The sequence below is a fragment of the Mytilus galloprovincialis genome, chromosome 1 (assembly GCF_965363235.1).
Source record: "Mytilus galloprovincialis chromosome 1, xbMytGall1.hap1.1, whole genome shotgun sequence".
Lineage (NCBI taxonomy): Eukaryota > Metazoa > Mollusca > Bivalvia > Mytilida > Mytilidae > Mytilus > Mytilus galloprovincialis.
In genome coordinates, this window is record NC_134838.1 from 119660242 (window position 1) to 119687130 (window position 26889).

Consider the following 26889-nt stretch of genomic DNA (forward strand, 5'->3'; position numbering starts at 1 on the left):
ACTTTACCATGCATTTAATTTTTCCAACATAGAAAAGCAAGAATATCCTAGAAACCATGATTCAATCAAGCCACGATTTGTTTATGCTCGATTTTATGGTTTGGTTGACCCTTTTTTCTTCTGTCAGGAAAACGCTTTCTGGATAAAACAACGAGTACCTTTGTTTGAGAAGGATACACTTACTACAATTTTTTTCTTTATTTTGGGGACAAAAGCTCAATGTTCAAGATTGCTCTTTCGAAAAGAAAGATGCTTTGTTTCTTAATGATTGAATTCTCAACTCAAACTTACATATTATGGAAGATAACTATAATATATCTAATGTCAATGTCACAGCTTCTAAAATAGACTGAGAATAACAATTATGAAAGTGTGAGATAGAAGAAACGGGACGAGCCTGTTGCATTTTTTAAATAAATAGGTGAAGAAAATGTATACAATTCTTTACATTCTTTAGCTCCCCTTAAAAATAGTTTTAAAAAGCTTCCTTACAAGTCTCAACTCTCAATCAAGCATTTTTATCAGATGACAGCTATATATAGAAAAAGACATATAAACACACAAGTATATATGTATCTGATATAGATTACTTAACTTGTCTCTAAATGGAGATATTTGTTTTCAGCAATACTATATCTACCAACAGGCTTGGCAGGATGGCCAGAGAAGGGGGAACCATTGCCTAAAATTTTTAAAGTGTGCTCTTTAAGTTTTCTTTTTCGTATCTTAAGGTATATATATATATATGGAGGGGGTCATTTATATATATTAGGGACTTTTCACCATTATGAAGTCAAGGGAACAAAGGCTAGCAATGCCAACTTTTTAATTGTATATACAGTTTTTCAAATAGAAAAAAATACGAAATATCATTTTTCAGATCTTTCCCTTATTGATAGAATTTAAGTTACTATACAATTTTGTAGAGAAATTATTTGCTGTGTCTCAGTCATATTTTTGTTGTGTTTGCCACGTGATAACTACACTAATTCCAAAGACATGTCTGGTAGATCAGGGTTACAGCGTGTAAATGTGTTGATTTAGCTATATCTTACTTCTGCCTTTTCACGGATATACTCAAATGATACCAACAATAGTTAATTCATCTTTAGGCACCAACCAATATTCATTTACAATATATATACTGCAACTCCTTATTAATGTTATACTAGTATACAAGCCATTTAAGGGGCTTGTTAAAACTTCATAAACTCAACAATAAATACAACGATGTATAGAAGTGATACTTTATTGAATAATGTTGAATCTGTCATCTGTTGATATCTGCAATGTACTATTGGAAACCTGAAATAAAAACTGAAAGTAAGATACATGCTAACAGTGAAAATCTGGTGTCAAATAAATTTAATAATAATCATAATGATAATTAACTCTACACCATAAAAGGGTAATGTTTACTGTAAAATTATAGTGCATAAACCTGTCTCATAAAGACGACAGAACAAAAAAACATTTAAGAAAAATTTATTGTTCACAAAGAATGTTCTATCCATGTTTCCTGATATTCCTAAGGTTAAACACAGTCATTTAATGTTTTACCCTAAACTGTATCTAGATTTTAACTGCAAAACAATAGTCTATCTATAAGTCTAATAATGGAGTATGAAGAAAAGATAATAAAAATTGCTTGTTTTTTTTCTTTATCTCGAAGAAAAATCTATCCAAGTCTCGCAAAATTCTATGAAGTTTAAAAAAAGATATTGATTTTTTTTTTTATCTTAGACTGAATCTAAATGTAAAAAGCAAGCTAAGTCCTTTTATCATTAAAAATGGCAACGTATTTTAGCAATAAACAGCAGTCTTCATTATTAATACACAGTAGGCCTATCCAGATTCAAGTATCTGTCCAAGTTTCGAAAAATTTCATGAGTGTTTGACAAAGTAATTAATGTCTGAAACACTAGTAGTCAGGACTTGATATGGTCATAATTATAAATTAACTGTTTACCAAACTTAAGGATTTTTCGATTTTTTATACCACAAGGATAGATTGCCTCATTTTTATCAACCTAGAACTTTATTTGACCTGACCTTTATCTTTTTTTGATTCCAGCGTCACTGATCTGTCTTTTAAAAACAAAACCCGCATCTGTCGTAAAAAAATTTAATTTTCGTTTCTATTATGAGTTTATTTATATTGGAGTGATCAAATATATCGCAACGACATATATGATGACGGAAAGATTTAACTACCAACGACTTAAAACCTATTATATAAATTGGGACCTCCTGCTAAGCTTTTACTGAAAACGGAAATTGCATAGTTATCTAAATCTGCACAAGAAGTGAAGTGCATTTTTTCTATGTATATACAATTTGTGTGATAGAATCTTTTTCCGTTTTGCCTAAATATAACAATATCCTAAAACAAAACAAATATCGGAGTTTTCAAAACATCAGGTGAGAGGAAAATGTACGATGTAAAGATTGCTTTAAACTTGTAGGTCTTATTTAGATTCTCTTGGAACATATTTTTCTTGAATTGCGGGAAGAAACCTGAATATGTTTCCAATGATTTACATAGTACTAAACATTGTTTAACAGGATCGTGATTGTATGGACTTGTGCTTACTCACCTGTTTTCCCTCAACCCCTGCACCAGCACCAGGAACATTTAATAAAACCAAACAAGAAACAAACACTAACGATTCAAATAAAACTGAAATATTTGAAAATTTTCTATGTTCTCATCGCTTTTTTAAAGAAATTAATACGTATGCTAAATAAGGAGGATTATATACTCGAACTTTTAAATACTATGACAAGTCAGTTATAACCAGCTGTATAGAACTTACAGAAATTACTTTCACAGACATAGGGTTTGTTGTTATTACATGAGTAGTCGTACCATTTACCATCGCTTTTGTGCATTATAATACAGTTAAATGTGTAGGAGCTTGAACTACTGGTTGGAAAAGGTCTTCCTGAACCAAAGTTCTTGAAGCTTAACTGAGTTTGATTATATATCCATTTCCAGTCACCATTGACAACATCTGTAGATCCTAGCCAGCGATATTCTTCTAAACGAGTATAAAAGGAAACATAGCTATCCTGGTCAACAATATTTATAAACATTTTTTAATGTATTTTGTATACCCAAGTTTTTGGTATCGAGTGTATCAGTTTATTTCAAACAATCATCGCTTGTGCAATTTAAACGGCATTACATGCTTCTTAAATAGATTAGTTCCAGTATATGTATAATAAAGTCTTAAACTCTAACGTATATATATATTTTGTGGTATGACATCTTGGTCACAAGTTTATCGTTTTCTGTTTAGTATTAAATTTATATTAAGATCCATTTTGTTACATCTCGTGATCAATTTTATTTGGCAATCGCCAATGACAGTCAGCAGGGTTTAAGAACATCAGGTGTTTGACCTGTTAGTCAAATGCGTTTTGTTTCAATATACTTTTTCACTTTCTTGGTCTTTTTGGAAAATGTTGTTTGTGCTGTATTTAGACCCTTCTACAACGAAATTTGTTTTACATGCACAAGTATAAAAATTGCGGTTTTTATCCAACGCAATCATTGGTTTGAACGTAGTTTTCAATTTAGATTCGTTTATATATATATATACAACTCGTCTAAACACCAACCCAACAATGTTAGATTTGTAGATTTGCTTTCGCAAATATTTTGTTCTTCCCTCGCCGGGATTCGAACCCATGCTACTGAGATACCGTGACACCAAATCGCCTGCACTGTAGCCGTCCCGCTAGACCACACAACCACCTGGGCTTCACAATGATAAAGCTTTCGGTGGTCGTGTGTTACCTTTCCTCATCAGTTTTAATCTAGCGTCGTACTACAGTACATGATATATAAGGCATGGAGATGTTATTGTTACAGATCAGCTCAATTATCTATAGTAAAGGATCCTACAAATTAATGCAAGATACAGTCACAGAAAATAATTATATTAATAAGTACGTCTGAGTCAGAGACAACTCTACAAAAGATTTATCCATCGGATCACCAGCAATGATGGTGATACATGGCTCTGTACATTATGTATATACAACTCGTCTAAACATCAACCCAACATATATATATATATATATAACTTTATTTCCTCTATTATAGATATTTGGTGTACATGAAATGTATAAATCAGAAAATCAAAAACAAAGTTAATATAAGAAAACATGAGCACTGTCAATAATATCGATAACGGACACATCTTCTATCAATTGTAAAAATCTCTGCAGATTTTTTCAACGTGACGAACACAAGTCTTAGAGAAAAAAGTTAATTCATCATTTTCTAATTCATATGACGTATTGCAAGAGAGAATTGTTGTTGTGAATTCATGTGCCGAAAGACTGTTCATAAAAACACTGAACTGAATGGGATTAATGTTAATAATGTCTTGCCATAGATCATCTCTTTTGTCATGTATAGAATCACAGGATACCAGTAAGTGTTCAACGATATTCAAGAAGAACTTTCCACATTTGTCGCAAAGTATTTAAAATGTTCATCTTCATAACGTACTATAGAACATGAGTCAATAACATACTTGGCAGAGACACGAAGTTAGGGAAACGGTTTCGCAATTGTCCATGCTTTATGCGGTTTGATTGCAGAATGAATATGTCTAAACATATAAAAGTCTGTATCGCATGAAATTCGATAAAACCACCATGTTTCTTCACTTGCATTTATATTCTGATTTACAATAACTGACCAAATTTTTTTTTTTGATGGAAAAGAATCAGTTTTGGCAAAATTAACAATATAATCTGTAATGTTATATTTTTCGGCTGCTTTATAGATGTCAGGTATAAAACCAAGTTGTTCTGGAACGCATTTATGTTTCAATTCCATAAGTCTGCTTATCAATTTTCGTTTTGAAAACGCAGAAGACTTTAACCTACATAGTCTACCAAAAAATTAAAGTTTACATCTGTTGATAATGCTTTCAACTGAAAACCAACCTAGAAGACTTGTACACTTGTCAGAACGGGTTCGTTTCGGAAGTCCTTGAATAATTTTACACACAAATCTGTGAGATCTTTCTAACATCGTGAGTTTTGTTTGAGTCAAATTGTTCCATAACTCACAACCATATAGAGCTTTGCTTTAACATATTTAAAGTATTATCTTGGAACACGTCAAAGGGTTTAAAATTGATGGATAAATTCCAGAATTTAGAACTGAAAGAGCAGTTGATCGCAACACTTTACAAGCATTCAATGTCTGGTCCATTGATCTAAATTTGCAGTTCAGAAGAATACCGACATGTTTGGCAGACGTCACGAGTGGTATGATGTCATCATATAAAGTAAGATTGCTTGAAAAACTCTTGTTCTTCTTTGAATAATGTAAGACGTTGCTTTTAGAGCTGCTTACATTAATATCTTGAAGAACGCATCCAAATTTAGAGTCTTTAATGTCGCACAAAAGATCGTTTATGTATACTAAATATAACAGAGCTGATAAGATGCCACCTTGGCGAACGCCTCGTTTCAGTTCAAACCAACGACATAGCCTACCATTGAACAGTACAGAACTGCTCATGTCACTGTATATTTCATCTATGAGCAGCCATAAATCACCGGTAACTCCATATTTATGCAGTTTATATAACAATGCATCATGCCATACGGTGTCGAAAGCTTTCGTGTTATTTAACAGCACAACACTAACATCACTGTTACGTTCAATATAATGACGAATCGGTTCTTGTAAGTTAAATGAAGCGTGAATAATTGATAACTCCTTTTGGTATGCCATATGAAATTGATGTGGAAACTTTATGTGCAAGGAGTCGAATGGAGGATAAAGAGACTTTTCGAATATCTTGGCGATACAACTTGTTAACGATATACCGCGGTACGAATTGGGATCAGTTTTTATTTTTATTTCCGCCTTTGAATAACGGTATAACTACACTTGTTTTCCAATCTAGAGGAGTATAACGTGTTTGTATTATTATGTTGAATAGATTGCATAAGTGTTTTTGCAATGTTTTACCGCCATATTTTACATGCTCATATGAAATATGTCTAAACCTGTAGATTTGTTGTTACATAAACTTTACAAATGTTGAAAATTTCTTCAAACTCAAATGAGTTGATTGGAGCTTTAATTTCATTTTGCGCTTGACGTATTTTATTCACTTCATGTTTTTTTTTTGTTTTTTTTTCCAACAAACAAATATTCTTTATTCTTCAAATTGCTTGTTACATGTTTACTTCATTGTCCAAGCTTCAATAAAGTATCCCTGTGAAATACTTTCTGAGTATCCAGGAAAATACACAGAATATAATAAAATATAATAAAACATTATTTTTTATTCCCATCAATTATATCAATCTTTTTAACTTTATGAAAAATACATTTTGAGATACTGTTTTGTTCTCATTCATGAATCTTCGTAAATCCTTTATAGACATAGCATACACATCTAAAAATTTCAGTTTTTGCTCGGATACATAGTACGACTTGTAAATACAAAAACCTATAATTGTCAAGAAATAATTAAAATTAATATTTTGTATCCAAATACTATATATTTTGCTAATATCTTGTTTTGAAAATTCATTTTTGCTAGAAGATAATGTATTTTCTCCCAAAAATCTTTCAAAAATGAACATGTAATAAAGAAATGCAAATAATCTTCTTCTTTTGTTTTACAAAAATTGCATTTATCGTTCTCAGATATTTTCCACTTTAATAGTAGCTGCTTTGTAGGAATAATATATTGAAGCAGTTTCCATCTGAAAATTTTTAGATTATTTTCCTTTAAAATTTTAAATATAAAATCGTATACAAATGACATCTGTGGTATGTATTCTAATTTTAAATATCTTGTCCAAATGTTGATACCGATTGGCTTTATATATTTTTTATCTACTAAAGTTTTATAGAGTATTTTATGGTTGATATCTTTTGTTTCAATTTGTTTATTTTGCCATCTTAATTTGACCTTACATATATTGATTATACTCTTAACGGAGTTTTCTTTTTTTAAAACTTGCATCCATTCTTTTGGGATGCAGGATTTTAACATCTTCAACTCTGCAATCCAGTTTGTTTTATTAATTAACTTTTTTAAAATAAAACTTTCGGATAAATTTCCTTCACGATCGAATATGTCATTAATATAAACCAATCCACTTTTAACCCAGCTCGGGAAAAACAAGCATTTGTTGCGACATTTAATATATTTATTTCCCCAAATAATCTGTTTTCTAATATTAGAAAAGTGATTAGAAAATGTTGATAAACCTCCTCCTGTTTTAACCCAACTTGAAATTACTTGTAAATAAAAATCGGGTATTTTTGCAAGTCCATCTATTGATTTAATATTATCTAAATTCATGTTAAAAACAAGAAAGTTTTTACCAAGATTGTTAAAATATTTAGTAGGAATAATCTTCCAGTTCGGCATATTGGTTGTTGTTAATTTAGAGACCCATGAGGCTTTCAGTGCTGTAAAATAACTGTCAAAATCGATCATTCTTAACCCCCCTTTCACTTCATGTTTTACCAAATTTATGTTTGCTGAATTTGTTAACTTGCTATCAAACAGAAAAATGGATTCAAAATGGTCCGCCCATGCGTCGAATATTTCACTTTCGTTTGCATGAGCTATTTCATTTAAATTCAATTCACGACAAAAAGTTTTCTGTTTACGTCTGCTTTTTAAGACCGACCATACATATCGTTGATCGTTGTCGATAGACTCTTCCATTCTGTTGGCAATGTTCATAATATGTTCGTTGTAAGCTTTATCCATTTCATTTCTGAAGATCCGTTTTGCATGTTTGTAATCAGCAAAGAACTGATCGCTTCTTTCGTGAACTTTTTCGTTCAGTATCAATAAACTGCGCTTATTTAGCATTATTTTGTGTGATAAATCTACGACTTTCGTCCAATAAGGCTTTATATGTTTCACAAATTGCTTATGTGGGAGTGTTTCCTTGTCAGCTTTTTGAATAGCAACTATAATAGTCTTATAGTAGAGCTCGATATCTTCTTTGGTCGCTGGTAGTGGCGACATTTGAACAGACCATAAAAATTGTGAGACTGCAAATGAATAGTCATTTACTGAATTCGTTTCTAACGCTTTGGTCCACGAGACTTTGTCAGAAATAACACTTTCGTATAAGTTGTCACTATCATCATGACATTGTTCAATTAGTAAAGTACACGCAATAGGCTTGTGATCAGAAACGTTAAATATGCTTTCGTCTGGGACAAACACATTGTGAATATCTCGTGTATTTTCGTTATTTGTAACTATATGATCTATCCCTGTTTTAGGACCATCCTCATAAGATTGAAATGTTCATACCGGACCTTTGGCAAAGTCCTGAACATGTAATGATATACTGTTATTGTCAATAAGGAGACTTTCAGGAAGTTGACTACGACGATCCTGAGTAAACGAATATCGTCGTCCACCAATCTTGCAATTGAAATCACCAAGAATATACACCGTCCCGTGGTTCGAATACGATTTGTATAAGTCCATTAAGTATTCAAGTTCATTAACGAATGCTTCGTTGGGTTGTGTAATTGCTGGTAAGTATATAGATAGAAAAATATACTAGGTAAATTAGGAAGTTTTAGTTCGATACCACATATCCTATTGCTATCAATTACTAATTCTGTAACATACGGAGATAAAGTTTTAGAGACCATGATCGCAACACCTCCACGGGCGCTATAATTGTATTTTTCCGGGCAGTGTTCATCGGCGCATTTTCCAAATACTTAATAGTTTTGTTTATCGATTGAATTAAGGAAGTGAAATTGTGATTTTTTAAGCCAGTGTTCGGATAAACAAATAACACCAATCTTATTATCATTTAAGAATTCTAGTAGATATGGTACTGCGGACATTATTCCGCGACAGTTCCAACATGCTATGTTTAAAGACATTTATGGATGTTCGATCTTTGTAGATAGATAAACTGACCATGGGAGCCATTCTTTTAGAAAAATGCCTTCAGGCCAAAAAGACGGATCCCGTATTAAGGTTTCACTTTGAGGATCGATATTAAGTTGCACAGAAGCTGTTCGTCGATTTTGTTTATCAAAATATCTTAAATGTGTTACATTAACACCTCTTGCAGCGAGATATTCACGCATAGATTCTTCAAATGAATTGTGTTTGTCGATACCAGCTACGTAGAATCTGGATACACGGTGTCTTGTTTTTTTTTTAACAAATCCACGAAAATTGTCAACGGTTGTGGGATTACACATGGAAGTTGGAAAATGCACTTGTATATTTGTATTTTGTTCATTTCCAGTTATATTGTTGTTGGTGTTCTTGATTTTATTTTCTATTGAAGTTTTTACGATTTTGTAGACTTGTCAAGGACTTTGACATCTTTCTCGGTGTTTATGATACGCGTTCGCATATCACTAATTGACTTCGCGTGAGAAAACAATCAATATTTACTTTTTTGAGTTCATCGTCAAATTCTTTCAGTTTATCACTCATGATGTTTGTCTTTGTTTTCAGACTTACAACGCCTTGCGCTCTTGTATCACTTAGCTGGTTAATTCTACATGACTCAGATTTCACGCTTGAACGTAGTTCGTTAACATCTAGTTTTACTGTTTTAAAGTCGTTTTTTATTTTGTTTACATCTGTTGTTAACTGTTGAAAGCTGTTTTCGTATTCATCAAGTTTGTTTCGGAAAGTTCCTGAACTTTTTTCAATTGCTAATTTATTTGATTTTTAAGTCATTTCCGCTTCATGTGTAACGACACTCATGTTGTTTACTGTTTTAGCTAAGTTTTCGTTGTTTTCTCGTAAGGATGAAATTTGATTCTGAAAGTTACGTAACCGGTCATTGTTTTTCTGGTTAGCGTTGACCAGTTGCTTGTTTTCTCGTACTAATACAGAGACGGTCTTATTAAGATATTCGATTTCCTGATTGTAGTCACCTTTCAATGTATTAATTTCTCTTTCTATGCGCACGAGTGTCTCTTTTAAACACAAGTTTTGAGAGAATTCGCTAGAATGTGCTTGGTTATTTTCATCTGCTGTAGACATTTTTCGGGAACTTTGCGTATGCGAACGAGTATTAAGTGTTAATCTTAAATCTTCCTTATATTCTCCGAATGTATTAAATAAAGCGCATAGCAATCGCTACCAAATTTGTTTTCAACTGATTCATCGTTAGGTTTGCTAGGACAAATTATGGCGCTTTTTAAGAGTTGCATTCAGATATGGAAAGTTATGTTGACATTTTGCAATTTCTAGAAGTGCGTAGCGAATGTCGTCAATGTCACAGTGTGCGTTTTGGAATTTATCAATTAATTAAGACCCAAAGCTGTCTTTAGGTAAGGATAAAAGTTCTTTTTGGATAAATTTTATTATCGATTCTGTTATGCTTGTATCGTTGCTTATGTTGCTTGTGTTGGAAGGAACATCTATTATAATGTTAGTTTGTCTTTGTGACGAAAGAAGATCATCAAAAGGATCAAATTGGCTATCTATAAAACTTGAGTGAACAAGTAAATCGCTGGGTCTAAGTTCCGTTAGATTGTTCATGATATGTTAGATATGTAGTGAATCGCTGAAAACAGTTCACAGTGATCTGATTTTGAAAATCAATACATATTTATGAAGTAATATCTACAGATGTATTTAAATTCTTTTTATCAATATGGTGTTGTTGAATGTATGGAATGATCTCACCAAATTCTTGATCTTTGAAGATGTATGAAAACTATCCTATTCTAGAATAATAACAAGAGCACAACAACACGTCCTTCACTAAAGGGACATAATTATTATTTTTTAATTTAATGCCCCACTTATGGACATTATGTTTTTCGATTTGTGCGTCAGATCGTTTGTTCGTCCATTTGCTAGTCCGTCCCTCTGTACCACTTCATGTTAAAGTGTTTGGTCAAGGTAGTTTTTGATGGAGTTGATGTCCAATCAACTTGACACTTATAGTAAACATATTTCCTATGAATAATCTTTCTAATTTAAATGCCAAATTAGAGTTTTGACATAGTACACTGAACATAGAAAATGACAGTGCGAGTGGGCCTCCGTGTTCTATGGACACATTTTTGTTAATTGCTTTTTCTGTCCGTCCATTTGTTTGAATCAAACTTATACAAAAGAATATTTTTGAAATGGAAAGATGCCTATTGATTAAGGGGTCAATAGGTTGAAGATCAAGGTCACTGATTTAATACCAATTTGATTGTAACACTTTATTAACAATTATAGTGCATGTTTATTTGGCCCTCGTAGTATAAAGTAAAATCACAAAAATACTGACCTCAGAGGAAAATACAATACAGAAAGTCCCAAATCAAACAGCAAAATCAAATGATAAAACACATCAAACGAATGGACAACAACTGTCATATTCCCGACATAGTACAGGCATTTTCAAATGTAGCAAATGGTGGATTGAACCTGGTTTTATAGTGCTAAACCTCTCACTTGTATGACAGTTGCATCAAATTCCATTATATTTACGACGATACGTGAACAAAACAAACATTATAGGTAATATTGTCAAAATAAGGATACAGCAGTCATCACTGTGTCACACTTTCTTTTAGAACAAAAACAAAGCACAAACAAGCAGATATCAAATTTAATAACCACATTAATTTCTATCTGATTTTTGTATTTCATATCAACCCGTAAATGATTAAATATTTGAAGTCCTATGACTGAATGGCTAGGTTCATATCAACTATGGTGTATAGAATCTCGTGTTTGACGTTAGTATATCGGTATCTTGAACCCATAAAAAGATTTTTTTCATTTTGAGAGGCATATTTTCTTTTTTATATAGTATTCATCCAGTATTATAAAAAGTGTTTGAAAAAGATATAGGAAGATGTGGTGTGAGTGCCAATGAGACAACTCTCCATCCAAATAACAATTAAAAAAAATTAAACCATTATAGGTCAATGTTCGGCCTTCAACACGGAGCCTTGGCCCACACCGAACAACAAGCTATAAAGGGCCCCAAAATCACCAGTGCAAAACCATTCAAACGAGAAAACCAACGGTCTAATCTATATAAAAAAAACGAGAAACGAGAAACACGTATAAATTACATAAACAAACGACAACTACTGTACATTAGATTCCTGACTTAGGACAGGTGCAAACATTTGCAGCGGGATTAAACGTTTTAATGGTACAAAACCTTCTCTCCTTTTCTGAAACAATAGCATAACATCACAACATAGAAAAACACACGATAAAATATCAATTGGCAGGCTTAACTCAATCAAAAAACGTAAATTAATACAATATGAACGAATAAATTTGATCTGTAATATCTGAATGCAAATGCACAGTAAATAAATATTAGGGACAAACATTCAAGGCCAAAAAGAAAACAAACAAGTTCCAACAAAGCCATGGCAAGACACCACTGAAAGCCTTTATGTTTATTCTATAATAGTATTAAGATATATCTCATGTAGTTATTATCAATCTCCAAGGATTGATTGGACCTCATGCGTTTTAATCGACTTAACATCTTGAAATAGGGACATAATCGTTCGAGATAAATTACTCACTTTACCATACATTTAATTTTTCCAACATAGAAAAGCAAGAATATCCTAGAAACCATGATTCAATCAAGTCACGATTTGTTTATGCTCGATCATATAGTTTGGTTGACCCTTTTTTCTTCTGTCAGGAAAACGCTTTCTGGATAAAACAACGAGTACCTTTGTTTAAGAAGGATACACTTACTACAATTTTTTTCTTTATTTTGGGGACAAAAGCTCAAAGTTAAGATAACCCTTTCGAAAAGAAAGATGCTTTGTTTCTTAATGATTGAATTCTCAACTCAAAATTACATATTATGGAAGATAACTATAATATATCTAATGTAAATGTGACAGCTTCTAAAATAGACTGAGAATAACACTTATGAAAGTGTTAGATAAAAGAAACGGGACGAGCCTGTTGAATTTTTTAAATAAATAGGTGAAGAAAATGTATAAAATTCTTTACATTCTTTAGATCCCCTTAAAAATAGTTTTAAAAAGCTTCCTTATAAGTCTCAACTCGCAATCAAGCATTTTTATCACATGACAGCTATATATAGAAAAAGTCATATAAACACACATGTATATATGTCTCTGATATAGATTACTTAACTTGTCTCTAAATGGAGATATTTGTTTTCAGCAATACTATATCTACCAACAGACTTGGCAGGATGGCCAGAGAAGGGGGAACCATTTCAAACAAAATTTTTAAAGTGTGCTATTAAAGGTATATTAAGGTATATATATATATATATATATATATATATATATATATATATATATATATATATATATATATATATATATATATATATATATATATATATATATATATATAAATGGAGGGGGTCATTTATATATATTAGGGACTATTCACCATTATAAAGTCAAGGGAACAAAGGTTAGCAATGCCATCTTTTTAATTGTATACAGTTATTCAAATAGAAAAAAATACGATATATATAAAGGCAACAGTAGTATACCGCTGTTCAAAACTCATAAATCCATGGACAAAAAACAAAATCGGGGTAACAAACTAAAACCGAGGGAAACGCATTAAATATAAGAGGAGAACAACGACACAACACTAAAATGTAACACACACAGAAACGGACCAAGCATCAGACAATATCCCACGAGAATAACAAATATTACATCAAAACCCAATACATGAATTTGGGATAGACAAGTACTGTGACACGTTTTATCGCAATGTGAAATTACACTCAAAAATAAGAGAAAACAAACGACGCAACGTTAAAATGTTACACACACAGGAACGAATAATAATATAACAATGGCCATATTCCTGACTTGGTACAGGACATTTTTAAAGGAAAAAATGGTGGGTTGAACCTGGTTTTGTGGCATGCCAAACCTCGCACTTTAATGGCAATGTTAAATATAACATTGAAATGACAACATAATATTACAGGACTACAATACAAATTAATAGGAGAACGTATTAGACAAAGAAACACATGATTAATGAATAACAAAAAGCATCAGGTTTAAAATTCAATACGTCAAAAACGCGCCTCGTCCACACAAGACTCACCAGTGACGCCCAGATATAAAAGATCATTTTTCAGATCTTTTACTTATTGATAGAATTTAAGTTACTATACAATTTTGTAGAGAAATTATTTGCTGTGTCTCAGTCATATTTTTCTTGTGTTTGCCACGTCATAACTACAATAATTCCAAAGACATGTCTGGTAGATCAAGGTTACAGTGTGTAAATGTGTTGATTTAGCTATATCTTACTCTTGCCTTTTCACGGATATACTCAAATGATACTAACAATAGTTAATTCATCTTTAGGCACCAACCAATCTTCATTTACAATATATATATATGGTCGTTTTTCAATAAAAACGTACTTTCTTGTCCCAGCCACTTTTAAAAAAATGTGTTTGATCTTTGCAAGTAATTTTTTGTGCAGTCAGTACATTGAATTAGATTTTAACATTTTTAAGCAAAGAAACAGTTTATTTTTTAGAAGGATTGATAAGATATTGATTCCTGAATGATCCAAAACAACCAAAATGGCATGTCCCTAGACCGCCTGTTCAACATTCATACTCTAAAATATCGTAAAATAATGTGGAAATAAATGTTATTTTTACTTAATATAAGTTCTTTAATAATTCAAAAGTATGTTTAGAGCTAACCTATTTTATTAAACAGCTTTTAACATAAGATTTTTAATTCCAAAAGGTGTGTCCCCTACGAAACGGTCCCCTACGAAACAAGTATGGGAGAAAAACGTTTCGTAGTGGACACTACCACTACCATGCATACTCTTTTTTCAATTATATTCGTGCAAAACAAATAACAAGGGTTAGTTTCATGTAATTTTTATTTTGTGTTTAATAACATAGAATAGGTTTGATGTCAAATACGAAACTTTTTGTCCACTCCGAAACGGTTTTGTCAACTACGAAAGGCATCAAAATGTCCACTACGTAACATGAGTTGTACCTTCGTATGTGAAGTACTGTCTAATCTTTATCGATAAAAAATGGTTCTCCAATGTAGACAAAAATGAGATTTTTCTAGTATAATAAATAAACTGGAATGTCTATAGGAAACATTTAAAATTGCAAGAATATAAGTGTTTAGAAGCAGTTTCGTAGGGGACAAAAGTCCCCTGCGACACAGTACACAAATTATGAAAATAATATCATTTTAAAGAGTATTTAAGATTGCACTTTTTGTTTACAAACAGGTCTATAATAAAGGTATTCAAAATAACTCTTGAAATTAAATTTAAGACAATTTGATTTTTCATTTTTTTAAGGTCTGAAAGTTACGCTTTTATTGAAAAACGCCCATATACTGCAACTCATTATAAGTGTTATACTAGTATACAAGCCATTCAAGGGGCTTGTTAAAACTTCATAAATTCAACAATAAATACAACGATGTATCGAAGTGATACTTTATTGAATAATGTTGAATCTGTCATCTGTTGATATCTGCAATGTACTATTGGAAACCTGAAATAAAAACTGAAAGTAAGATACTTGCTAACAGTGAAAATCTGGTGTCAAATAAATTTAATAATAATCATAATGATAATTAACTCTACACCATAAAAGGGTAATGTTTACTGTAAAATTATAGTGCATTAACCTTTAAAAATTTATTGTTCACAAAGAATGTTCTATCCATGTTTCCTGATATTCATATAAGGTTAAACAAAGTCATTTATTGTTTTACCCAAAACTGTATCTTTATCTTAACTGCAAAACAATAGTCTATCTATAAGTCTAATAATGGAGAATGAAGAAAAGATCATAAAAATTTCGCTTGTTTTTTTCTTTATCTCGAAGAAAAATCTATCCAAGTCTCGCAAAATTTCATGAAGTTTTAAAAAAAGTTATTGATTTTTTATCTTAGACTGAATCTAAAGGTAAAAAGCAAGCTTAGTCCTTCTATCATTAAAAACGGCAACGTATTTTAGCAATAAATAGTAGTCATCATTATTAATACACAGTATATAGGCCTATCCAGATTCAAGTATCTGTCCAAGTTTCGAAAAATTTCATGAAGGTTTGACAAAGTAATTAATGTCTGAAACACTAGTAGTCAGGACTTGATATGGTCATAATTATAAATTAACTGTTTACCAAACTTAAGGATTTTTCGAAAAACAAAGGATTTTATACCACAGGAATAGATTGCCTCATTTTTATCAACCTTGAACTTTATTTGACCTGACCTTTATCTTTTTTTGATTCAAGCGTCACTGATCTGTCTTTTAAAATCAAAACCCGCATCTGTCGTACAAAATTTTAATTTTCATATCTATTATGAGTTTATTTATATTGGAGTGGACATATATGATGACGGAAAGATTTAACTACCAACGACTTAAAACCTATTATATAAATTGGGACCCTTCAGCTAAGCTTTTACTGAAAACGGAAATTGCATAGTTATCCAAATCTGCACAAGAAGTGAAGTGCATATTTTCTATGTATATACAAATTTGTGTGAAGAATCTTTTTCCGTTTTGCCTAAATATAACAATATCATAAAACAAAACAAATATTGGAGTTTTCACAACACCTGGTGATAGGGAAAGGTACGATGTAAAGATTGCTTTAAACTTGTAGGTCTTCTTTAGATTTTCTTGGAACAAATTTTTCTTAAATTGCGGGAAGAAACTTGAATATGTTTCCAATGATTTACATAGTACTAAAACATTGTTTAACAGGATCATGATTGTATGGACTTGTGCTTACTCACCTGTTTTCCCTCACCTCTGCATCAGCACAAGGAACATTTAATCAAACCAAACAAGAAACAAACACTAACGATTCAAATAAAAATGAAATATTTGAAAATTTTCTATGTTCGCATCGCTTTTTTTAAAGAAATAAATACGTATGCTAAATAAGGAGGATTATATACTCGAACTTTTAAATACTATGACAAGTCAGTTATAACCAGCTGTATAGAACTTACAGAAATTACTTTCACAGACATAGGGTTTGTTGTTACTACATGGGTAGTCGTACCATTTACCCTTGCTGTTGTGCATTACAATACAGTTAAATGTGTAGGAGTTTGAACTACTGGTTGGAAAAGGTCTTCATGAACCAAAGTATTTGTAGCTTAACTGAGTTTGATCATATATCCATCTCCAGTCACCATTGACAACATCTGTAGATCCTAGCCAGCGATAGTCTTCTAAACGAGTATAAAAGGAAACATAACTATCCTGGTCAACAATATTTATAAAAAAAATTCAATGTATTTGGAATACCCAAGTTTTTGGTATGGAGTGTATCAGTGTATTTCAAACAATCATCGTTTGTGCAATTTAAACAGCATTACATGCTTCTTGAATAGATTAGAACACTAGTTCCTGTACATGTATACTGAAGTCTTAAAACTCTGAGGTATATATGTCATTTACAAGAAATATCGTATTTTTTTATACTTAAATTACCTTTTGAGCAAGTATTACTGGATTTGTCTTTTAGTACCATTCACTTTAGACTACTGTTAAATTATAATGCCTATCACATATGGTATACCTTATAGTACTAGATTTTAAAAAAGGACTATTTTTACATTAAATGTTCTTTGACTTTTTTCAAATTCCTCGAACCTTACCCTATTGGTCCGTCCCACTTTAGCGTGATTTACCATCATCGTACTTTAGCAAACAAACAATCATCGTACTTTAGCGTGAGACAACATCGAACTTTAGACTTTAGCGTAGACCATCGCACTTTAGCGTGACCATCGTACTTTAGCGCAGACCATCGCACTTAGCGTGACCATCGCAATATACCGTGACCATCGTACTTTAGAGTCCTACATATATGTACTACCATAATCAGAAAAACTATATAAGTTCTCATGTGAGAAGATTCATGGACTAATAGCGGCAAATACTACAACCGTTGCAGCAATCTAAAGGTATTTTTAGAACGAAACAAGTTAGAATGTTTAATTTAGATATACAGTTAGTTATCAAATCTGTAAGTAGATAATTGCAATCAAAATCAATAACTTTTGAGCTATCCCAAGTTAAACATAGTCTTCAACAATATACAGACACAATGTTGTCCGTTTCATATAGAATTTATTGATTAACTTACTTTTGCTACTTTTACTTATTTGCTGAAATATCCAACTATTTTCCGAGGCGTCATCAATTTTTACTAAATATCCTCCAATCTCTCTGCATTTTCTCTAAAACATTAATATACTTTGAATTTTAGTTTTCGTTTTTTTTTTTTGTGCAACGCTTTTAATGCATCAGTTCACATGAATAAATAAAACCAATGATAGCATAGTTTTGATGAAATATACTTTCAGTGATGATCCTATGCCCCAGCGAAGTAGACTGATAAACTGAAAGAATACTATAGATTTAAACTTACCTCTGCTTCAGTCCATATTACACTGTCATCTCCAAAATAGTAGCAGTGATTGTTGTACTTCATCCATTGTCTCCCTGAATAAAATGATAAAACTATATCAACAATTTGAATGAAAATATCACAAAGCAGTAACGAAAATTGACAAGCATTTCAATGTCAAACGAAATTTTAGTAAAATATCATAAACGGTAATTTAATGGTTAATGCTAAAGAGTGGAAACAGATAGACTAATGTAAGTTTAGTGAATCTTATTTTGTAAGTTTAAACAAAATTTAGTTTTATCACAATATTTTAACATTTTGTATAATTTAGCTTTCTACTTTGTAGATAGTTACACAACAATAGAAAACCTCTCACGTTTGAAATCCTCTTCCATCGACGTCATATCTTTGTCTAAAGCCTCTATTTTAGAGTTTATAGAAGCTGCTTGGTTTTTCAGGAAATCTTCCAGACTTTTTAATGCTTCTCTGGCTTTGTCAAAATCTTGCTTCGATTTCACTGTTAGACATGGTAACGAAAATACCGTCCCACATACCACACAGATCACAAAGCAGACAAACCTTAAGTTGGAAGTCATGCTGTGAAAAGTTAAAAAAAAAATATGGCAGATTTTGTATGAATAAAGAAACACAAAATATTACATTGATTGAAATAAAAGCAATAACCTCAAAAACACCAACAAAACACCTTAAACATTATAATTATTATTCAAATATAATTCAATTTTAGAAGTCACGCGTCTTCTGATTGGCGGACGTTGTTTTATTTATCAGCTCATAGGCATAATTTAGTCATGTGACCTCGACATCATCAACGTTTTTTCATGGTTTTCTCCGGTTTAAAATGAAATTTAGAATTAAATTATAAGAAATAATTGTAATATTTTTTTCTGTCTATTCGAAATAACATAAAATATGTGGTGCATACTTTAAAATAACCCGCTACGCAGGTTATTTAGTGTGCACCACATTTTTTATTTTATTTCGAATAGACAGAAAAAAGTATTACAATTATTTCTTATATATCTATATTCTGCTTCTTACTTGTTACACTCATTCCATGCAACAAACAAAGGGTTAAACAATGTAAATCTTTTATACCAACATTGCGCATAAGATTAACATACAGATTTAAATCCTTGTTTTGTTATAATGTTACAGTCGTGATAATTCGGATCTTTTATACTGCACTCGTTCTATTTGAGCAGTCAAAATGCGTTGACCGTATATTTCTATGTCATATACAGTCACTGACATGATATCACTTTTCCTCATGAATATTCAAAGAGAAATTTTTGAAATTATAATAAATTATTCATACAACCTATTCAACCTGTTCTTGTTTTCAATGTATACAACGACTCCAATTTATTTCTTTTGCAATTTTTATATAAAAAAAAAACAAAACATAATCCACTTTTTATTATTTTTGGTCTGCAAACTGTAAATCATTATATGTGTTACGCTTATTGTTGATATTTAGGTTCATTCTCAGACAAACTCGTTCACCATCGATTGCGAATTTCAACAGGTAAAATAAATGTACATTTCATCGTGTTGCATATTTCTCCGCATGCATGATATGAGGCCTTTTTCTAAAAGGGGGACGTTTCTTAATATTAAATCAAAACATATCAAACAACAATTGAAAATGTTTTTTTTTAGATTGCAGTATAAAGACAATAATAGTGCATTGACTTGAGATATCAACGATATAATGATTCGGTCCGTAACGGGGAAATTGCTCGGCACAGCCTCGCATTTCCCCGTTTCTAAGCCTCATCCTTATATCGTTGATATGTCAAGTCAATGCACTATTATTGTCTATTTATGCAGTGAAAGCAATCAATTTCAACAAAACAATTCAGTAGGTCGACCGTTTATTTTCAAAGATGGTAATTGTCTTTAAAACATCTCATGTGCAGATCATTTTTACAAGTTATACCGAAATATGTTTTTTTGATGATTGATGAATTCAATTCAAGAACGTTCCTTACCAGACCAACAGAAATAACAAAGGCACTGGACAGTACAACACACCACAACAACCATCAACATTAAACTCCTCCGAAAAAAAAAATAGAAACAAAGGAAAACAACGAACAGTCTAGATAGTTCAACTTGGTACGGCAACAAAAGGATAGACTAAAATAGTTGTATGGTATTTTTGTAAATTAAACGATGCTTTCATTAAAATTTGACCTATAAAAAGAAAGACTGGAAAATTTAAGTAGCAATTAAATGAATTTGGGTAGATGAACCCGATTCGATTACCGCGGTTTTCTGTTTACAAAACTTTGAATTTTTCGAAAATCTAAGGATTTTCTTACGCCCAGGAGTAGATTACCTTAGCCATATTTGGCACAACTTTTTGAAATTTTGGGTCCTCAATGCTCGTCAACTTTGTATGTGTTTGGCTTTTTAACTGTTTGATCTGAGCGTCACTGATGAGTCTTATGTAGACGAAACGCGAGGCTGGCGTATTAAATTATAATCCTGGTATTTTTGATAACTATTTGAATCTCTATATAGATATGTTTAAACAGATATGCTGGTAGTAGTGCATTGAATTAAAGTCAGCAACCAAACGACTCAATTATCAAAACCGGAGATCGCGTGGTCAAATAACTATAGACTAGTTTCTATACAACAACAACAATAATATATAACATACGACAACTACTGAAATGTTACTTAAGCAGCATGTGGCGGCGTATATGTGTATGAATTGATATCTTATGGCCTCTAGTATAAACGTACAATTTTTATTGATAACGCTTTAACGGTGAACAATAGTTGTTACCTCCAATGTTATTTGGAGTCTTTTAGAGAGTTGTCTCTTCGGCAATTATGCGAGTCTTGGCCATTAAAAAATATGTAGCATACTATACGTTCATTAAGTTAATGTTGTATAATAAAAAAAATGTATGTGTCCTAACTAGATAATCAGTCAACTTTACCTTGTCCAATTAAGGATAATAAATAATAAAAGTCAGATTTAATCACTGTAAAAAGTGCAACGTTCTGAATTTTCGTCCGGAAGTAGATAGGAATTTATAAGAAATCATTGCGTAACGTTTACATTGGTAAACCGAATAATTCAATATTTTTATCAATCATGTTCACAGTTTAAAGATTTAGTTCACAAAAAAACTATCCTTATAATATTCTTGTATTCAGATTATATTGTTACATTTCTAAAAACAATACAATTTTAAACAAAGACACATATATCTCTATCACAGTTTGATCAGGTTTGTGTATTACTTTGCTAGTAGTTTCACTGTTACAGCAAAATGGATTGAGTGTGTAAGTAAAATTCATATTTTTTGCTAGCTTACTTGTTAGCTGAACCGTGAAGATTTATAAGGTTAACTATACTACCCTCCAATTTGGAGTAGTCTAGTCCTACACACAGATATAATAAGTGGTTATCTGTCGGACTAGTCTACTCTTAAGGAGGATAGTATACCTAACGAGATAATGACTTCAGGATTCAGCTAGCAAGCATGCTAACCAAAGATATTACATTTACAAACACACTCAAGGCATTTTGCTGCAATGTGAACCTCAATAATTTACTGATCATATCAAAATTATTTGAATTGATTAACGTCTTATTAAACATTCCTCATTCATTTTTGATAGAATAAGTTACAAATAATTTTCTTGTAGTGATGATATATATATATATTTTATATTGAATATATGTGAAAAAAATAATCAAACAACAAGCGGGCTAGAAGGAAACAGAGTTTGATGACAAACTTTCTACACTGACAGTAAAACATATAAAAAAATCACGAAATTATGCATCCCATTTTGTCCCAGAATTAAGGGTTCACTGAACATGGACATGGAGATAGTGTAAGTGTTATATGGACTGCCATCATATAGAATGTAGGAAATATTTTAATATAAAATGTAAAACCGAGAGAAGTTTCAAAATCAAATAAGTTTCCTAACTCTAACGTCGTCTTACCTTTAGTCTTTTCTATCTATAAAATTAAAATCCCAGAAAAAATGCGATTGAACTTTAGAAATCCTCTTTATGACAATGTAATACACATTATTTCAATGTTTTGAAGTAATAGACTTTATGTCGGCATGTACTTTCTTTTGAGAAAGAGGAAGATGACACGTTTCAAAGAAATGGGGATGTAACAATAACTCAAAGTTAAAGTAGATAAACACTTTAAAACTAAAACCAAAACCCCCTAGGATTTTTACATTATATTTCGCGGTATAAGAACCGACATTGCTACTTGAATAAAGTACTTGTTTGAAACGTTCATTTATCCTTCTCTGAAATCTGTCTTATCATTGAAGTGCAATGATACTTCGTGGACACTTCAAATAAGTTTTCAGTTTCAGTTTCATGGGTTTAGAATATGTTTTGTAAAGAGTAAAATTATAAAAGTATTTAATTATTTATATGTTGCACAGTGTGAACTATAATCTTCTGCAACTGTTTGCCCCAAAATTTTCCTAACGCATATGAATGTGTAGCATTATGTGTTACAGTCTGGTTTTCATTTGACAAATTTCCTTAACTATGGAACTTTGAACTTTTACGCCAACTATCAATGACACAATTTTAAGGAGGTTCTCAACTCAGTTTCAAAATAACAAGCTTTTTATGACACTAGCATATATTGAAAGGGGATCATTTAAGGAACCAAAAGAGCAAAAATAAAAAATAGGTCAATTTGATTGTTTTCGAGATATAAGCCATTGAACTTTTGGCGGGAAAATGTTATTTCTTGATTTTTCATAGCTTAATAATTCTAAGTTCTCAAAAACTATCAAAAAATAACAACGATTTTATAAAACTTTTACAGATAGCTTATATGATAAAAATAAAAGATTTATTAAAAGAAAAATGGCGGTCAATGGACAAAATTTGTTAAGGCATTCTGAGGAAAACCAGAGAATTCCGGAAATCTGACAAAAATTCCCAAACATGACAAGCTAACTTGCTTAAGAATACTGTCTGTTTGGGATATTAGTACTATGTCTGTAAACTTGTATGCTTCAGTAGAATTATCTATTATCATGTGCGATTCGTCAATTTGTATGACATCTGCGGTCTTTTGGAAATCCCGGGTGTAACCCTGGCCGAATCGATTTGATGTTTCTCCGCTAAGCGAACGTCTTTGATAAATTATGCAAAAATGCAGATTTAACAATGTTGGACTAAATTTCAAACTAAATATTGTTTAAATAAACAAGTCCTAAACAAAGAACAAATGAAGAGCACTAAAGACTCAAAATTCTGATAGGTTCTGCCGAATGGCTAAGGTAATATATTACTTTGATAGAAACATTCTTAGTATTTCGAAAAAAATCAAACATTTGTATACAGCTCATTTATAATTATGACCATATCAATGATACTTCATGTAAACACAGAAGCCATGACTACTTGGCTAGTGATACAATCAGAATCATCAACCTATTGACTGTAAATAAATTATACTTATTATTAAATTGATATTTTGGAAGGCGACTTTCCTGGTTTGGAACTTCTGTCCTCTAAATGAACACCCATATATACCTTTCTATACTAACAAGTGTGGACACAGCTCAGTTTTTGGATGATGATAATAGTTCGGCTTGATTCATGGTACTTTGTGACTTTCATACTGAAATTTGCACGATATGCATGATACAAATTGTAATGTTATTAAGTATAATTATATTTATTTTTCCCTTTTGTAGCAGAATTTTAAGATATTTTCTATTGAATTTGCAGACTTATCTACAAGTATGTTTAGTCTTTTTGTTCACCACCCTAGTAGCATTTTACAATTGCACACACTTCATTTTTAAAGTATTTCCCATTGAGTTCTATGATTAACGATTTCCATAGATGACAGCTATTTTAGATTTTAGATTGACTCCAAGTACTTAAAATTAGCATATGATCACTGATGTGTTTTGTTTAATGTTTGAGGCAGTTTCAAAGACGACGCTGGTTTTTTTGTTGTTGCAAATTTTTTTTTACATAGAAACAAAATACACCAAGCTTGATTGCACATATACAAATAAGATTTAGTATGATTGCATCTAAGAAGACAACTCTCCACTAAAGACCAAATGACATAAAAATCAACATTATGGTCTCCTGTATGGCCTGCAGCAATGAACAAATTTTAAACATCACAGTCATGTTTGAAAGGCCACGAAATGAAAAATGTATAAAGAATTCAAACGAAAAAACTATTTATGGGAACAATTATTTCTGTATTATAGGGGATGCTAGGAACTTTTCATCTTTGTGAAGTGCAGGGAGCAAAGGTTAGCTATACAAACTTTCTTATTGTATACGGTGTTTTAAATAGGAGAAAAATGAGATATATTTGTAGGACTCTAAAGTGCGATGGTACTCTAAAGTACGATGGTCACGCTAAAGTGCGATGGTCTACGCTAAAGTGCGATGGTTGTTTGTTTTTTATATGCGATCAGATGACACGCTAAAGTGCGATGGTATGCTACGCTAAAGTGCGATGGTATATGACACGTTAAAGGACGTTGGTTTACACGCCAAAGTGCGATGGTTTAATGGGAATGGTGTTCAAGAAATGTATTTTGATTTTTGCTGTGTTAATATTAGTTTTTGTATATTGTTTATAAATTATGCCGTTGTTTTTCTCTTTTGAATAGTTGTACACGAGTTATTGTGTGGTTTATATTACCAGCTATTCGACTATAGCCGATACTCGACGCCTTGGGTCATAAGTTATTAAGTGCGCACATCAGCAACACGTACCAATTGTTTTGCAATGGTCGTTCTGATAACCTGAAGTCATAAAACTACTATTTATCTGCTGGGTTAGCCATACGCTTCCGTTCTTAGATCGAGATTTGTGTCATCGGCAATCATATGATGATACTTCACGACATAGAAGGAGTTTCTAAATTAAATTTGGACGAATTGAAATACTTTGACACTTGGTGTATTTTGACTTTCTCTCTCTCTTTTACGGTTTACACCTTCCCCTCACTGTCGCCAGTTTTCTATGTTGATGAGAAAACCTTTTATCCACTATCCTGACAGAAAAACGTTTGTCCGCGCCGACACAGCGAGTTCAAAGGTTTTGTACTGTGGATGATTTTGTTGGAAAAAATCGTCCGCATACAGTCTTCTATATCACCTATTAAACATGTTTTGTTTCATCTATATCTCTATTTTTGTCTTGTAAAAAACCTTCATCGGGAGCCACAAATATTCTCGTTTACCGGCATGTCAATTTTTGTATTTTCAGACTGCTTGAAGCATCATAATGCAAACGTTCACACTTTCGCAAACAAACACGCATTCGCGGAAAAACGCACTTTAGCGTGTCGTGTCATAGCATTTTAGCGTATACCATCGCACTTTAGCGTGACCATCGCACTTTTGCGTTCCCATCGCACTTTAGAGTCCTACATATTTAATCAGATCTTTTCCTTATTAGAAGAAAGTAAAAGAACAAAAATACAGAACTCAGAGGAATCTTTCAAACGGAAAGTCAATTAACAAATGATTAAATGAAAAGTGCAAACATATCAAACGAATGGAAGACAACCGTCATATTTCTGACTTTTTACAGGTATTTTGTTATGCAGAAAATGGTGGATAAAATCTGGCTTTATGGCTAGCTAAGCCTCTCAATTGTATGGCAGTCAAATAAAATTCTATTATATTGACAACAAAATATCATATAAATTTCTATACAAGTTCATAGAGATTTTTTTTCTTGTGTCTCAGCCATATATTTGTTTTGCTTGCCACATAATTACTACACACATTTCAAAGACATGTCTGGCAGATCATGGTCACACAGAGTAAATGTGTTGTTAAAGTTATAAATATTAATCCTGCCATTTCACAAATATACTCAAATACAAATATTAACGTTTTATGTTAGACTCCAAATAATTACAAAAAATACATTTCATTCACAAAATTGACAAATTAACTTATTATAAGAAAGATACCAAAATTGGTTTATGTGGACATGAAAGGTTCAAATGTGTGAAATAAGTGTATGTTTTCTTTCATGTATCCTTTCTTTTCAAATGTGATTCTATTACTTGGTCTAAGGCAGTATAACAAAACATTTTGCAATATGTACAAAGACAAATTTGTCTTGCATAGTTCTTGAAAAAGACTTGAAAACATGAAACAGCAAACACAAAACTTGTCTTGGAAAACATAAAACAATAAATAAACTGTACTAGGATCACTAGCATAAGTACAGGAAATGACACAACCAATTGCGAATTCATGCTTATGCACCAAATATCATGTTTTTTAAGAACATTTTTTTCCCGAAAAAATTTTGAAACGAAACAAAATTCAGTAAGAAAGTGAACTGTCTATGACTGACAAAAGCTTGCTCAGAGCAAAAATAACTTAGAAAAAAGGAAACCAACATCAAATTTAAATTAAACGCG

At 31.7% G+C, this 26889-nt stretch overlaps 1 protein-coding gene across 2 annotated transcripts; it reads right to left on the bottom strand.

Moving 5' to 3' along the window:
• Positions 1 to 1233: 1233 nt before the first annotated feature.
• On the bottom strand, positions 1234 to 22562 carry LOC143054889 (perlucin-like protein). 2 transcript variants are annotated; one of them, XM_076227978.1, is made up of 6 exons: positions 22430 to 22562; positions 18806 to 19026; positions 18448 to 18521; positions 18163 to 18256; positions 2817 to 3041; positions 1234 to 1305 (listed from the first exon to the last, which is right to left on the bottom strand). In XM_076227978.1, the coding sequence occupies exons 2-6, from the start codon at positions 19023 to 19025 to the stop codon at positions 1295 to 1297; spliced, it is 624 nt and encodes a 207-aa protein (XP_076084093.1). In that variant the 5' UTR covers position 19026; positions 22430 to 22562; the 3' UTR covers positions 1234 to 1294. The 2 variants fall into 2 exon arrangements, 1 of the variants encoding a protein (XP_076084093.1); XR_012971867.1 differs by lacking the exons at positions 1234 to 1305; positions 2817 to 3041 and adding exons at positions 15476 to 15543; positions 17018 to 17242.
• Between the last annotated feature and the right edge of the window lie 4327 nt (positions 22563 to 26889).

Excerpts from the sequence above, each read along its gene's own strand:
- LOC143054889 (XM_076227978.1), bottom strand. The coding sequence starts at position 19,025 with ATGACTTCCAACTTAAGGTTTGTCTGCTTTGTGATCTGTGTGGTATGT. Across the intron at positions 18,522-18,805 it reads GATGGAAGAGGATTTCAAAC|GGAGACAATGGATGAAGTAC; the intron begins GTGAGAGGTTTT and ends CATTTTATTCAG. Across the intron at positions 3,042-18,162 it reads AATAAGTAAAAGTAGCAAAA|AAGAATATCGCTGGCTAGGA; the intron begins GTAAGTTAATCA and ends ATACTCGTTTAG.